Source organism: Triticum dicoccoides, chromosome 3A (assembly GCF_002162155.2).
Source record: "Triticum dicoccoides isolate Atlit2015 ecotype Zavitan chromosome 3A, WEW_v2.0, whole genome shotgun sequence".
NCBI lineage: Eukaryota > Viridiplantae > Streptophyta > Magnoliopsida > Poales > Poaceae > Triticum > Triticum dicoccoides.
In genome coordinates this window covers 727,747,881-727,764,785 of record NC_041384.1, presented here as the reverse complement: position 1 = coordinate 727,764,785, position 16,905 = coordinate 727,747,881, and the positions used below count along the sequence as shown (strand labels likewise).

Sequence of the window (16,905 nt, the reverse complement as noted above, 5' to 3'; positions counted from 1 at the left end):
CCGCGCCGCCCCAGCGCGCCTCGACGCCGGCGCCCACCTGCGCCTTCACCCATCGTCGCCGGACAGCCGCCACCTCGTCCTCTCCCTCGTCGGACCTCCCCGACCGCCGTCGAGCCCACTGCCCTAAACCCCTACGCCTCGCTGTGAGCTCCGGTCTCCCTCCCTCTCTCCCCTTATTCTCTGTCACCGACGCCGATCACTCGCGCACGCATGACCGTAGCCCGCCCTGCTGCCGCCTCTGCTCACTCCCGCCGCCATGAGCTCGCTTCGGTCGAGCTCCGGCCTCGTCCCGCAGCCCCCGCTTTGGCTCCGCCACGCCCGCTCGCTGCCAGCCCTGCGGTCGCCGTCCCAGCTCACACCGACCGTCGTCAGCCCCGCGGCCCACTCCGGCGCCCCGCCGCGCCATGACGGTCGTCGCCCGCGCACTCGGGTTCGCCCTGTCGGGCGCGCGCCCACACCCGTTACGCTCCAGCCCCTGCGCCCGAACGCCCAGCGCCCGTTAAGGCCCTGGGCCACTTACATGCGGGCCCCAGCGCCCAGAACGTTTTTGTTAAAAAAAAGATAGAAGAATTTTAAAAACATATATATATATATAATAAATAAATAATAAATAAAAATAAATAAATAAATAAATAAATAAATAACTTAATTAATTATGTTTAATTAACCTAGTTAACTAACTAACCTAATTAACTCTATTTAATTAAACTTGTTAATTAAACAGTCAATGACATGTGGGACCCACACATCAGTTTGACCCCATCAACTCTGTTGACTGCTGACGTCAGCATGACATCATGCTGATGTCATTATTCCATTTTCGAATTAATTTAAATAACTAATTAAATTCTAAAAATTAATAAAATCTTTAGAAAATCATAACTTTTAATTCGTAACTCGGATTAAATTATTTTCAACATGAAAGTTGCTCAGAACGACGAGACGAATCCGGATACGCAGTCCGTTCGTCCGCCACACACCCCTAACCTATCGAACTCGCAACTTTCCCCCTCCGGCTCCTCTGCCCGAAAACGCGAAACACCGGGAATACTTTCCCGGATGTTTTCCCCCTTCGTCGGTATCACCTACTACCGCGATTGGGCACACCTAGCATCGTTACTTGTCATGTCATGCATCGATATGCATTTGTTTGCATTGTATTCATTGTTTCTTCCCCCTCTTCTCTCCGGTAGACTACGAGACCGACGCTGCTGCTGCCCAGTTCGACTACGGAGTTGACGACCCCTCCTTCTTGCCAGAGCAACCAGGCAAGCCCCCCCCCTTGATCACCAGATATCGCCTATTCTCTTCTATACTGCTTGCATTAGAGTAGTGTAGCCTGTTACTGCTTTCCGTTGATCCTATTCTGATGCATAGCCTGACATTGTTGCTACATCTGTTGATACCTTACCTGCAATCCTAAATGCTTAGTATGGGATGCTAGTTTATCATCATTGGCCCTACATTCTTGTCAGTCTGTATTGCTATACTATTGGGCCGTGATCACTCGGGAGTTGATCACGGGTATATATTATACATATATACATACTATACAGATGGTGACTAAAGTCGGGTCAGCTCGAAGAGTACCCGCGAGTGATTCACGGATTGGGGGCTGAAAGGACCTTTGTCCCGACGGCCCTCTGTGTGGATCTTTGTGGCGGAGCGACAGGGCAGGTTGAGACCACCTAGGAGAGAGGTGGGCCTGGCCCTGTTCGGCGTTCGCGGATACTTAACACGCTTAACGAGATCTTGGTATTTGATCTGAGTTGGCTACGAGCTTATACGCACTAACCATCTACGCGGGAGTAGTTATGGGTATCCCGACGTCGTGGTATCAACCGAAGCACTTCAGACGTCAGCGACGGAGCAGCGCGCGCCGAATTGGACTGGAACGCCACTAGGCTAGGTCTGCTTTCGGCCGCCCACGCAACGTGCAGGTGTGCTCAGGGCGATGGGCCCAGACCCCTGTGCGCTTAGGTTTAGACCGGCGTGCTGGCCTCTCTGTTGTGCCTAGGTGGGGCTGCGACGTGTTGATCTTCCGAGGCCGGGCATGACCCAGGAAAGTGTGTCCGGCCAAATGGGATCAAGCGTGCTGGGTAAGTTGGTGCACCCCTGCAGGGAAGTTAATCTATTCGAATAGCCGTGATCTTCGGTAACAGGACGACTTGGAGTTGTACCTTGACCTTATGACAACTAGAACCGGATACTTAATAAAACACACCCTTCCAAGTTCCACAGACAACCCGGTGATCGCTTTTCTACAGGGCGACGAGGAGAGGATCGCCGGGTAGGATTATGCTATGCGATGCTACTTGGAGATGCTACTTGGAGATGCTACTTGGATATACTACTTGGAGGACTTCAATCTACTCTCTTCTACATGCTGCAAGACGGAGGCTGCCAGAAGCGTAGTCTTCGACGGGATTAGCTATCCCCCTCTTATTCTGGCATTCTGCAGTTCAGTCCACCGATATGGCCCTTTACACATATACCCATGCATATGTAGTGTAGCTCCTTGCTTGCGAGTACTTTGGATGAGTACTCATGGTTGCTTTTCTCCCTCTTTTCCCCTTTCCCTTCTACCTGGTTGTCGCAACCAGATGCTGGAGCCCTGGAGCCAGACGCCACCGTCGACGACGACCCCTACTACACCGGAGGTGCCTACTACTACGTGCAGCCCGCTGACGACGACCTGGAGTAGTTTAGGAGGATCCCAGGCAGGAGGCCTGCGCCTCTTTCGATCTGTATCCCAGTTTGTGCTAGCCTTCTTAAGGCAAACTTGTTTAACTTATGTCTGTACTCAGATATTGTTGCTTCCGCTGACTCATCTATGATCGAGCACTTGTATTCGAGCCCTCGAGGCCCCTGGCTTGTATTATGATGCTTGTATGACTTATTTATGTTTTTAGAGTTGTGTTGTGATATCTTCCCGTGAGTCCCTGATCTTGATCGTACACGATTGCGTGCATGATTAGTGTATGATTGAATCGGGGGCGTCACAAGTTGGTATCAGAGCCGACTGCCTGTAGGAATCCCCCTTCCACACTCCTTGGCCGAAGTCAAGTCTAGTCACTACAAAACTTTTACTAACATGGCTGTGAGCCTTACGGGCCCACGTCGCCATTGGGTGGTACTAGGATCTTTTACTCCTCGACCTATACTCTGGGACTCTGATCTCTCTACTATTCGGGTTAAATGAATTTGCTAACTCTAAGATTAGGATCTCGTGATCGCATCCACCCGGAGAGCCCCTTACTGCAGAGGATCGCCTGCTACATCAGAAGATTCCGAAGATACTCTCTGATGTTCTCTCGAGACTTTGTGCCCATCACTTTTGCTATTCCTGACCATTGATAAATCCGTATGGATAACTACTTACACTTGCCATTCATATGATCATCCCTCATTGATCTTGTTATTACAAGATACCCCGAAGTTTTCTCTATTGTTCCGAGAATACTTTGTGCCTACTGCCTAGCAGTTCTTTGCCACATGAATACCCCCTTCAAATAAATTCTCGCACTTATCGAGTATCCGCTCATCCCCCAGTTGTTCATGTGTTACACAAAAGTCTTCGAAATACCACCCGATATTCCGAAAATCCTCAGCAACCTATTGCTCTGGAATTTCTTGTTTGCTTTCATTATGATTAATCCCATAAGTATAGAAATCTTATTGACATTCCTTGTCATTATCATTTTGAGTCTGTTAACACAATATGTTGCGAATACACGCAATCATCAGTTGATCGTTTTAAATTATCTTTCCGGCTCAGACGTCATTTTAAACATGAGCTGGTTCTCAACCAATCCAAATGTCGTCGATAGTACCCCTAAGGCTATTCAACTTATCCACCCCTGATCAGAACATTGCTTCTGTTCCCTTAATTTGGAAATCATAATTCCTTTGCATTTGAGCTCTGGATTAGTCAGTTGTTTCTATAATCCAATGCCCTTGCATTGTTACTTCCTCTGATTGTGTGCCGATGCTCACATCAGCTCTGTTATGTACCGACAGATCCTTTAATGGATTTTATCCGACATTGTCCTTCATATTCAATAACCTTGTGAGCCTTCCCTTGGATACATAATGCCTTTGGTAAATTGTATCATCTACTTTCTCAACCTTGCTCTACTTTCGAGCTTGTGATATTTACTATTGAAGCTTGTGGTATATGTTTCCACGATACCCTGACGGGTTGAACGCATGCCTTCCTTAATATGTGTGAACTCGAAAGTTTTCACGAGTCATACTCATCTGGTATTACACCAGGTAACACTTTCAACACTAATGCCTTTATCAAAGCGAGAAGTGAATGGGAGGTTATACATTGAAGAAGTGGGAGTCGACCTTGAACTTGTGTTCATGCCCATGGACACGATGTAGATCTTGTCGTTAAAGCTTCTCTTAAATTAGTTATTCCTTTGGTATAAGTTCATCTTATATCAGGGATCTAGCCTTTTGCAATCGTGGTTCCGACCATGTTCTCTTTTGAATACCATTTCTCGTGCAAGTTTTAGCACTTGTCTTCTGTAGAGCAATACCCCGGTCCAACCTCTACTTGATCTGCCGTTGAGTATTACCCCCCTGGTATCTCGAGTTTATCATGGAACTGCATAACTTTTTATGAGTTCTTCATCAAGTGCTACCTTCCCACTGATTCCAATTTTTCGCGGGCTCTGAGTTATTGAACACTCAAAGACACCGATAACTGAACCGAGTCCGCTCTTCGGTTCAACAACTCTTCAGTAAGCTTCTATAAGTACGAGTTTGTACCCGATCACGCCATTCCTAGCCTGTTTGGCTATATCATTGTCGTGACGATTCTAACTGTGCTACCTGGTCCTTATTCTCGGAGCACCAATTTTCGACGATGAACTAACCTTACGTCGATCCTCATCGTCATATCATTTCGCCTTGAACAACAAGCTTGATTTCGAGTTTGTGCCGTACCCTTGGTTTCAATAACCTTTCACTTCATCATTCATTTGACTTGATGTCATCGCCGATCGATTACATCTTGAAATCTCTCGACAAAGTGTGTCGTGATCATCATCAACCTTATGAGCTCTTCCAGGATATCAAATGAGTTCATGATGAGAAATACCATCCTTGCCCTTGATGATCTGCGTTATCATCGACCACTTTATTGCCTTCCCACCAACACAAGCTTGTTCTTGTTTGGTCTTATACCTTGAGTTCCTTGCTATCCAGTAATTGTTCTTCTTTACCTTGGAACATTAACATCTCTTATGTCCTCAATGTTGTGAGAAATTCACCACCCTTAAGAATTCTTGATACCAGTGATACGTATTAACATCACCATTCTTTTCTTGGTCTCCGTGATGTTTCTAACCGGAATACCGACAAATGGTCTGTGATGTGTAAATTCTAAACTTCGAGCAACCCTCTTGCTTTGAAGTTATTGGTCTATAGTTTCATTCTACGACTATGGCTTATTGGATCACCATTCTGACATTGGTTGTGCAACCCAACCCATATTTCGGGCGCACCTTTCAACCAATGTTAATTGTGTATGTTTACCTCGAGCATACTTCCTTATATCATTTGATCTGACAAATGTTATCTCCTTGTTCACTTAATTGTGGAAATCCATCTTTTGGGAATCTCGGTGAATTGCCGTTGAGTTCACCAGACACCTCCTTGTCCTCTCCTTAGGATAATGATGAACTCTTGTTAATGGAAATCACTTCATAGTTCATTTCCCGAGAATCTTACAGTGTTATCCCGTCAATTTGTTTTGCACCTTTTCTTCTCGGGCATCCCGAGTCTGAGGTATCCTGACACCAATCAGATCTGAATCTCGGTCAGATATGATGGTGGGAACATATTTCCAAGAGTTATAACGTTGGTCTTTCTATGACCCGATAAGGTGATGTCATGCCTAGCACACCTGACCAGAGGACCTATTGTTATAATTTTCCTTTTAGCAATGCTATCCATTCTTCCATGAGGAAATTGTAAGGCTTATTCTACAAGCTGTTCCTGATGGATCCTTCGAGTATCCAAAGTCTAATCTTCACCTGATGACCATGTCAATGCTATCTCAAAAGCTTGTTTGTGATACTCCGATTTCCAACAAAAACATTTGGAGCCCAAGGCTAAAAGTTTCCTGCTCAATTATCCAAACACCGGTGTATGGGTAGTCTCCCCTACCTAAAGAGTTTTCTACATTATATCATGTCATGGATATCATGCTCTGCTTGTCCTTGGGAAGGATATACCCCTGAAATATGTGATTAAACACATTTTCCTTGTCTTTGTTTTGTGTAATTTGATAACCATATTTCCTTTCCGTTGTTTGGTTTAATCTTTCTTGTGATCTATATAATCTAAGCAGTAATAATTCACTGCGTAGGTAAACACCTCGGTGTACAACTCTGACAGTGAGACCCTGTTTCTATTGTTGATGACATTTCGGTAACCGTCGATGGATGAGAACTTTGCCTCTTGGCCCGCCTCGTTCAACGAGCAGAAAAATAGTTCTCTTCGTCCCTCGCTCTTGGTATCGACGTTGTCGCCGACATAATCGACAGGCTACCCCCCTGACATGCCTTGCTTGCATGATCACACAAGACGTCTCCGCCCTTCCTACTTCTAACCCACATGGTGGGCCCATAACCCACAGTTCCACAGGATCGAAACCTGACTCTCCTATACACCCTGTTGTCGAAGTTATTCCTCGCGCTTGGCTTCGTATTTAATTCACGGGCCACCTTCCTAATGCTCTATTCTGGTATCAGACGCAATACTTACTCTCGCTGATCTGAAACCCTTTCTCACTCTGGTTCAGACTTCGAGCAACTATCTATCCACTTGGAACCTCTTATTGTACCTTCGTACCTTACTCTTGATGTATTCGATATGTTCAACTCAAGAGATAATCTTATGCTCATTCATGGGTTAACCCCCAGATTGTTTCCCTCATAAGCATTCTGTCGTAGCCGAGCTGGCCCTTACCTATTCGTAAGTACGTTGGAGTTCCCGAGAAAAGAACGACATCACCATGATGACCTGAAGCAGAGAAGTGAAGACAACAATGTAATGGATCGACCTCCTCGAGAAGAGTAGCCAAGACCAACAAGACCCGTTAGAATTTCGCAACCTAATCCCTTCCCCGCACTTCCCCTCTTAAATCTCGGGACGAGATTTCTTGTAGTGGAGGAGAATTGTGACGCCCGGGTAATTAAGCTACAGTGCTCCTCTGCTAATGATGCCACGTCACCTCAATTATAGTTGCTAATCTCGAGTTAGTTCGAAACCGATTCAAATTCAAATTCAAAATCAGGCAAACGATAAAAGTTTTCAAATATTAAAACTAAAATGTTCGGAGTGAACCAAATATTGCATAGATAATTATGATGGGTAAACCACACATTTATAAAATGTTTAAATACTATGAGATAAATAAAACAGTAGCAAAGAGATTAGTTAAATACCTTTTATAATTAATAAAATGTCAAACTAAGTTATTTGGGGTCTAGATTTATTTTTGTGACTATGGACTAAGTTGAAATGCTAAGTGTATATTTTACTAAATTAAAATGCAACTAAAATAAAGAAAGAAAGAAATAATAAAAGAAAACAGAAATTAAAACAAAAAAAGAGAGAAATAGAAGAACTCCCCCCCCCACTGGGCCACGGCCCAGCTGGCCTCTGGACCCACTAGGCCGGTCCAGTCGGCCCAGCCGCCGCCCGACCTAACCCTAGATAACCGAACCCCCCCACGCCCCTCGTTCCCCATTTCCCCCACTCGCTCTCCCCCACCCCCTCGCTCTGGATCTGAATCGGAGGAGCCCGATCCCCATCTCCCTCGCTCGACGCCCGCCGCCGCCGGACTCCACCCCGTCGAACGCCACCCCCTGCCTCCTCCCAGGCGCCCCCCACTTGACTGGATCGGGGAGGGGCCAAGTCCCGCGCCGCCCCAGCGCGCCTCGACGCCGGCGCCCACCTGTGCCTTCACCCATCGTCGCCGGACAGCCGCCACCTCGTCCTCTCCCTCGTCGGACCTCCCCGACCGCCGTCGAGCCCACTGCCCTAAACCCCTACGCCTCGCTGTGAGCTGCGGTCTCCCTCCCTCTCTCCCCTTATTCTCTGTCACCGACGCCGTTCACCCGCGCACGCATGACCGTAGCCCGCCCTGCTGCCGCCTCTGCTCACTCCCGCCGTCATGAGCTCGCTTCGGTCGAGCTCCGGCCTCGTCCCGCAGCCCCCGCTTTGGCTCCGCCACGCCCGCTCGCTGCCAGCCCTGCGGTCGCCGTCCCAGCTCACACCGACCGTCGTCGGCCCCGCGGCCAACTCCGGCGCCCCGCCGCGCCATGACGGTCGTCGCCCGCGCACTCGGGTTCGCCCTATCGGGCGCGCGCCCACACCTGTTACGCTCCAGCCCCTGCGCCCGAACGCCCAGCGCCCATTAAGGCCCTGGGCCACTTACATGCGGGCCCCAGCGCCCAGAACGTTTTTGTTAAAAAAAGAGAAGAATTTTAAAAACATATATATACATAATAAATAAATAATAAATAATAAAAATAATTAAATAAATAATTAACTTAATTAATTATGTTTAATTAACCTAGTTAACTAACTAACCTAATTAACTCTGTTTAATTAAACTTGTTAATTAAACAGTCAATGACATACGGGACCCACACATCAGTTTGACCCCGTCAACTCTGTTGACTGCTGACGTCAGCATGACATCATGCTGATGTCATTATTCCATTTTCGAATTAATTTAAATAACTAATTAAATTCCAAAAATTAATAAAATCTTTAGAAAATCATAACTTTTAATCCGTAACTCGGATTAAATTATTTTCAACATGAAAGTTGCTCAGAACGACGAGACGAATCCGGATATGCAGTCCGTTCGTCCACCACACACCCCTAACCTATCGAACTCGCAACTTTCCCCCTCCGGCTCCTCTGCCCGAAAACGCGAAACACCGGGAATACTTTCCCGGATGTTTTTCCCCTTCGTCGGTATCACCTACTACCGCGATTTGGCACACCTAGCATCGTTACTTGTCATGTCATGCATCGATATGCATTTGTTTGCATTGTATTCATTGTTTCTTCCCCTCTTCTCTCCGGTAGACTACGAGACCGACGCTGCTGCTGCCCAGTTCGACTACGGAGTTGACGACCCCTCCTTCTTGCCAGAGCAACCAGGCAAGCCCCCCCTTGATCACCAGATATCGCCTATTTTCTTCTATACTGCTTGCATTAGAGTAGTGTAGCCTGTTACTACTTTCCATTGATCCTATTCTGATGCATAGCCTGACATTGTTGCTACATCTGTTGATACCTTACCTGCAATCCTAAATGCTTAGTATAGGATGCTAGTTTATCATCATTGGCCCTACATTCTTGTCAGTCTGCATTGCTATACTATTGGGCCGTGATCACTCGGGAGTTGATCACGAGTATATATTATACATACATACATACTATACAGATGGTGACTAAAGTCGGGTCAGCTCGAAGAGTACCCGCGAGTGATTCACGGATTGGGGGCTGAAAGGACCTTTGTCCCGACGGCCCTCTGTGTGGATCTTTGTGGCGGAGCGACAGGGCAGGTTGAGACCACCTAGGAGAGAGGTGGGCCTGGCCCTGTTCGGCGTTCGCGGATACTTAACACGCTTAACGAGATCTTGGTATTTGATCTGAGTTGGCTACGAGCTTATACGCACTAACCATCTACGGCGGAGTAGTTATGGGTATCCCGACGTCGTGGTATCAGCCGAAGCACTTCAGACGTCAGCGACGGAGCGGCACGCGCCGAATTGGACTGGAACGCCACTAGGCTAGGTCTGCTTTCGGCCGCCCACGCAACGTGCAGTTGTGCTCAGGGCGATGGGCCCAGACCCCTGCGCGCTTAGGTTTAGACCGGCGTGCTGGCCTCTCTGTTGTGCCTAGGTGGGGCTGCGACGTGTTGATCTTCCGAGGCCGGGCATGACCCAGGAAAGTGTGTCCGGCCAAATGGGATCAAGCGTGCTGGGTAAGTTGGTGCACCCCTGCAGGGAAGTTAATCTATTCGAATAGCCGTGATCTTCGGTAACAGGACGACTTGGAGTTGTACCTTGACCTTATGACAACTAGAACCGGATACTTAATAAAACACACCCTTCCAAGTTCGACAGACAACCCGTAGATCGCTTTTCTACAGGGCGACGAGGAGAGGATCGCCGGGTAGGATTATGCTATGCGATGCTACTTGGAGATGCTACTTGGAGATGCTACTTGGAGATACTACTTGGAAGACTTCAATCTACTCTCTTCCACATGCTGCAAGACGGAGGCTGCCAGAAGCGTAGTCTTCGACAGGATTAGCTATCCCCCTCTTATTCTGGCATTCTGCAGTTCAGTCCACCGATATGGCCCTTTACACATATACCCATGCATATGTAGTGTAGCTCCTTGCTTGCAAGTACTTTGGATGAGTACTCACGGTTGCTTTTCTCCCCCCTTTCCCCTTTCCCTTCTACCTGATTGTCGCAACCAGATGCTGGAGCCCTGGAGCCAGACGCCACCGTCGACGACGACCCCTACTACACCGGAGGTGCCTACTACTACGTGCAGCCCGCTGACGACGACCTGGAGTAGTTTAGGAGGATCCCAGGCAGGAGCCCTGCGCCTCTTTCGATCTGTATCCCAGTTTGTGCTAGCCTTCTTAAGGCAAACTTGTTTAACTTATGTCTGTACTCAGATATTGTTGCTTCCGCTGACTCGTCTATGATCGAGCACTTGTATTCGAGCCCTCGAGGCCCCTGGCTTGTATTATGATGCTTGTATGACTTATTTATGTTTTTAGAGTTGTGTTGTGATATCTTCCCGTGAGTCCCTGACCTTGATCGTACACGATTGCGTGCATGATTAGTGTACGATTGAATCGGGGGCGTCACATAGATTCCAAGAAATTAATAACGAAGATTTGGCTACGAAATAGCTAATTCTGACAAAGTAATTCGCCCTCACTTAACTTCTGTTTCGAACAAAAAATCCCCTCACTTAACTGGATAAGATTAAATTCATGGACGGTATAATCTTAAAAAATTTCTATCATTTCCTAGATTAAATGTGTTTTTATTGTAGGATATATATCCATTAGCGTGGTTGAGATATGCCAAAAGGAACTTCGTTGACCCGTTGCTAGATTTGGAGGAATTAACAGTAAAGATTAATTGTGTTAGCTACGAGTACATCGTCATGGCTACAAAATGGTTATTTCTGACAAAATAATTTCCCTTCACTTACCTGGATAAGATTATATACATATACTTGGTAAGTAGTATAACCTTTACATTTTTCTATTATTGCCTAGATTAAATACGATTTTGTTCCAAGAAAATATCCAAGACATGCCAAAAGGAATTTCGTTGACCCCATTGCTTGATTTGCAGGAATTTTATTAACGAAGATTAATTGTGTTAGCTAGGAAATACATCACGGCAGCCCTGCATGGCCGTAGCTAATTTGGCCCGTCCAGAAGATGTAAGTAGACCCCGCCCACCGCCGTCCACGATAAAAGGACAACATCCTCCACCACCACCCCACAAGCCGGGCGGGGTCCATCTCCCTCACGAGCTCCCCCAAAATCCTCCGCTCTCCGCTACTGCGCTGCGCACAGAGATCAATCAGTCGACCGACAATGGCGGTTCCCACGCCGCAGCGCCGTCTCCTGGCGGCCGCCATGGCCCTGCTCCTCGTGCTCGCCTCGTCCGGCGCGGTGGCGCGCGCGGGGATGAGCGGGCCGATCAAGACGGTGGTGGTGGTGGTGATGGAGAACCGGTCGTTCGACCACATGCTGGGGTGGATGAAGCGGCTGAACCCGGCGATCGACGGCGTGACGGGCGCCGAGTGGAACCCGGCCAACGCGTCGGACCCGTCGGCGGGGCCGCGGGTCTACTTCGGCGACGGCGCGCAGTTCGTGGACCCGGACCCGGGGCACTCGTACCAGGAGATCCGGCAGCAGATCTTCGGCTCCGACGACGCCACGGGACCGCCGCGGATGAACGGGTTCGTGCAGCAGGCGCGGTCCATCGGCGGGGGGAACATGACGGACGCCGTGATGAACGGGTTCGCGCCCGACAGCGTGGCCGTGTACCGGGAGCTGGTGGCGCAGTTCGCGGTGTGCGACCGGTGGTTCGCGTCCGTGCCGTCGTCCACCCAGCCCAACCGCCTCTTCGTCCACTCCGGCACCTCCGGCGGCGCCACCAGCAACAACCCAGAGTACGTACGCCCTCCTTCTTCAGGCCTTAATTCTGTTCTACAATCTATCTACCTATCCATCCGGCGAATGCGTCTTGATTCTTTGCGTGTCCGTGGGCGCGCGTGGCGGATTCGATTCCAACCAGCATTGCGGACGGAGAGGGGTGGGTTGGTCGCCAACAAGAAAAAAAAATAAATTTATGGATGGTAGGTTGTTGGGGATGATGCGCGCTTAGATAGGAACAAGAATGAATGTCACCTTTTTTAGGGTTATAGGAACAAGAATGTCGTGATCGTGCTAATTGTAGAAAAGTGCTAGCTATACGAGGGAGGGAGTTGCGTATTAGCAGCACGAACACGATGGATGGAGACGTTTATTTTAAGTAGTTTGTATGTACTCCCTTGGTTCGGAATTACTTTTGTGTACACACACGTATATGTATGAATATATAGGCACCTTTGTGATTTAATGGTTGCCATGTCTGTGGTTTTCATTTAGACTAGTCTCGCCATCTATTAATAATATAATTTGCTTGAATGGTCATAATCACATCCTAATATTACAATACTAGTAAGAATTTTTTTTTTGGATTACACTGGTTAGGTCGTCAAATCAGTGGTCTTGTTTTGGTCAAAACTACTACAGTACAGTAGCTCCGTGGCAGCATGTGCAACCAGACGTACTCTGTTGCCGGAAGGAGCTAGTAGTACTACTAGTCTATAGCTTGCGCTGACATTAGGGTGAAGCAGAGTGGGCGATTTATGTCTGGCTGGGACAGATCATTCAGTGTGGTAGTGGTACCACTTTCATCTTGTGTGTAGGGCAAGGGCAGCTCTTATCCGAGTGCTTTTCCTCTTCCTTGGTTGGGCAGCAAAGCCAAGCACTCGTTGGGAAAAGAGCTTTAGCCTGACATTACAGTGTCTAATGTGAGAGGACATCCCTCGCACAAATAATAATAATCCAAGAAAATGCGATTTGATTGGAGAGGCCGGCCCGACACGAGGAACCCAAATCCCGGCTGCCAAATCTTTATATGGGCCACGCGTTGCTTTCTCGCGCCTCTGCTTTTTGTCACGCTCCAGACACCAGTCACGCTGGTGCTGGATGCGGCTAATCAAACAGGATTAGAATAGATTGGTACGATCGGCTCGTCAATCAAATAACTAAATCGGCAGAGGACGGTGCGCACGATCAATCATGCATCCATGTGAAACTGACGCGACCTGGCAATACCCTCGCGACATCTACGCGGTGGCCCGCCTCGCTGAACCGTGGGACCAGAAGGTTGACTGTGCTCACCGTCGGTGAGTCTGTCTTGACACGTCTCTTTCAAAGTTTCGGTTGTCCAGCCAGGGCCAGTGACGAGAGTGGAAATCCGTGCATGCCCGGCTCTGTCCGTGACACAAGAGAGCTGGCTGGCTGGCTGGCTGACATTTATTCCGCCATGCGACCTCCCATGACCTTTGTCGGTAGTAGGAGTAGTACATGCGCATGGGATGAAGCCAAGGGAGATGCGGCAAGACTCCTCTACTGTACCCTCAACGCCTTTTCAGGCTACTTCCAAATTACTCGTTGTAGAAATAAATGTATTTAGAATTAGTATATATCCATACCTGCGAAAAGTAATTTGAAACGGAAGAAGTACAAAAAAGAAATGAACCACCAACGTTCGTATACAGAGTAGCAGAGGGCGTGTCTCATTTTTTATAGTACAGAAATGAGCAAAACAAAGTCTCCACTAAAAGAAAACTAAACAAAGTTTAGCGCCTCTATTCCCTAAATTTCAGAAGGGATCCAGAGCATATCCTTTCTTTTACCTGTCTAAAAAATGCTTTCTTTTACATCTCACTCAATAAAATGTTCTCTTGTCTGCTACAAAAATGTTTTCCTTTACACGAAGGAAGCAGTTTCGGGGAGCAGGAACAACATTGCTATCCTCACTTGAACTGAACAGAGCAAAAGAAAAAAAAAAGCACAACATGAGCTACCCTGAGCGTTTTTCTGACAATACTGTTGCACCTATGCAGGTTGCTGGCCAAGGGGTACCCGCAGAGGACCATCTTCGACAACGTGCACGACGCGGGCCTCTCCTTCGGCATCTACTTCCAGGACGTGCCGGCGGTGCTCTTCTACCGCAACCTCCGCAAGCTCAAGTACATCCTCAACTTCCACCCCTTCCACAACGCGTTCCGTGACCACGCTAGCCGCGGCTCCCTGCCCAACTACGCCGTCATCGAGCAGCACTACATGGACTCCAAGGACCACCCTGCCAACGACGATCACCCTTCGCACGACGTCTACCAGGGCCAGATGTTCGTCAAGGAGATCTACGAGACGCTCCGCGCCAGCCCCCAGTGGAACGAGACGCTCATGGTCCTCACCTACGACGAGCATGGCGGGTTCTTTGACCATGTGCCCACCCCTGTCGATGGTGTGCCGAGCCCCGACGACATCGTCGGCCCGCCCCCATACAACTTCACGTTCAACAGGTTGGGAGTGCGTGTCCCGGCCATCTTGATCTCTCCATGGATTGAGAAGGGAACAGGTCAGTCAGCGCGTTCTTTGTTATTATGTGCAAACTAAATGCTAGCTAGTGCATAATTCGCCAGCTATATATATACTGTCTTTCTGACAATTTTTGTTTCGGTTTCAGTTATGCATGGGCCGAATGGAAGTCCAACCCCGACGTCACAATTCGAGCATTCTTCGATCCCCGCAACCGTGAAGAAACTGTTCAATCTGCCACAGGATTTCCTGACCAAAAGGGACGCATGGGCTGGGACCTTCGAAGGCGTCGTGCAAACCAGAACTGAACCGAGGACAGATTGTCCAGGTAATTTGTCAAGTTCATCATACGACTTGGTGTCACCACCTGGCTTGCTTTGTATTCTTGCGATGAGTTGCTTGCTTATCCATGGAAGTTATGAAATGTGCAGAGCAACTCCCGACGCCGACGAGGATCCGGCAGACGGAGGCGAACGAGGAGGCGAAGCTGAGCTCGTTCCAGCAGGAGATCGTGCAGCTGGCGGCGGTGCTGAACGGCGACCACCAGCTAAGCAGCCTGCAGGAGAGGATCAGGGAGAGGATGAACGTGAGGGAAGGCACCTCCTACATGAGGAGCGCCGTGCGGCGCTTCTTCGAGGCTGGCATGTCTGCCAAGAGGATGGGCCTCGCCGACGACGAGCAGATCGTCAAGATGAGGCCCTCCCTTACCACCAGAATGACCTCCTCCCCTGCAGATCAAGATGATAGTCCGTAGAGGGCACAGACCGACGCATACATACCATACATAGGATGAAGATTGATGTTGGGATTACCAAAATTCCTAGTACTACACATACATACATAGAAGATCGATCGACCAGAGAAGCGTAGCCAGTGCGATATGGCGTGCTCGTGCTACAGTACATCGAATGGAAGTGATGTAGGATGGATGGATGAATTTGGTATCCATGTATGTGCATGCCGGCCAATGGTCGGCCTAGAAAGAGAGACTGCACAAGGAAGTCCATGGACCCATGCAGCAACCAGCAATCTGTATGCTGTTTATGAATCGTCATCAAGCAGGGCCAATATATAGTTCATCCGACCATCACCGTGGAGTCGACTGGCTGGTTGTGGGTCGTGACTATAAACCTAACTAGCAAAGATAATTAACATGTTCATCTAAAGCCATGAAAGGTCAGGAGGCTAGCTAGGATCTTATTCCTATCACGGTTGGCACCCGGTACACACTACACTACACAGAGCTCTCCGGTGCCTTGGCCACCTCGGCTGGAAACACCTCGTGCCTACTTGCGGCCTACCTTTTCGGTGTTCGGCTGCTCAAAAAGTTTTGCAATGGGGAACTTCCGCGTATAGTACTTTATGCTGGCGTCGCCTAATATTGGTGAAAAAACCTATACATAGTATGCTTATAAACCTGTTTTTTTGTTACCTTGTTCATTTAATGGAAAAAAATAGTTGAAGTTGTTTTCAACAACTTTCTACTCTTTTCCCTTTATTAATTCACAAGTGCAAAATGTTTCATATTATTTTACTAAATGATTCGACTTCAACGTTGACTAGGTGGAATAAGTCGAAAAGAACGCAAACCATGATATACGCCATAAAAGTGAAAGCCAAAACGAAGATAGTTAAGGTTGTTAATCTCTATAATTGCCTTTTGCATCCTGATGTTCCACTGCGACTCACCCAAGAAAATTGCACAACAAAAATCCGTCTAAACTGGACTAACTCAGAGATTCGAAAAGCCACATGAGCCGAATATTGTGAAAACCTTAAATCATTACACGTTTGGACACACTTTGGTTTAAGACAAGAGGTTTGCAAGGTGAGCTACCATTGCTTGCTTGTTGTACTATCAACAATGAAGATCTTAGGTACACAGATTATAAAATGGGAGAACCTCTAACCAAAACAAATTTGATGCCATCGTGAACACCATCATTGCCAAGAGGTTTGCAAGGTGAGCTATCGCCGCTTCATTGTTGCACTGTGAGGCACCACCATTACCAAGAAAATCATACATTTTGTGATATCAAAACACCATAAGAGATAACCCCGACATTTTTCTTCCTGCAATAGTAGATGCCATTACCACCGAGACGTTGATATGTGATGGGTTTGGCGTTTGGTGGCGTGTCGGCTCTATTGGGTTGGGCGCACTC

The 16,905-nt window shown here is 48.0% G+C and overlaps 1 protein-coding gene across 1 annotated transcript; it reads left to right on the top strand.

Annotated features, from left to right (window-relative positions):
* The first annotated feature begins 11,571 nt into the window (after positions 1-11,571).
* On the top strand, positions 11,572-15,830 carry LOC119270533 (non-specific phospholipase C2-like). The gene is made up of 4 exons (XM_037552536.1): positions 11,572-12,255; positions 14,263-14,780; positions 14,889-15,068; positions 15,172-15,830. Exons 1-4 carry the CDS (start codon positions 11,675-11,677, stop codon positions 15,492-15,494), a joined length of 1,602 nt encoding a protein of 533 aa, XP_037408433.1. The 5' UTR covers positions 11,572-11,674; the 3' UTR covers positions 15,495-15,830.
* Positions 15,831-16,905: the final 1,075 nt, after the last annotated feature.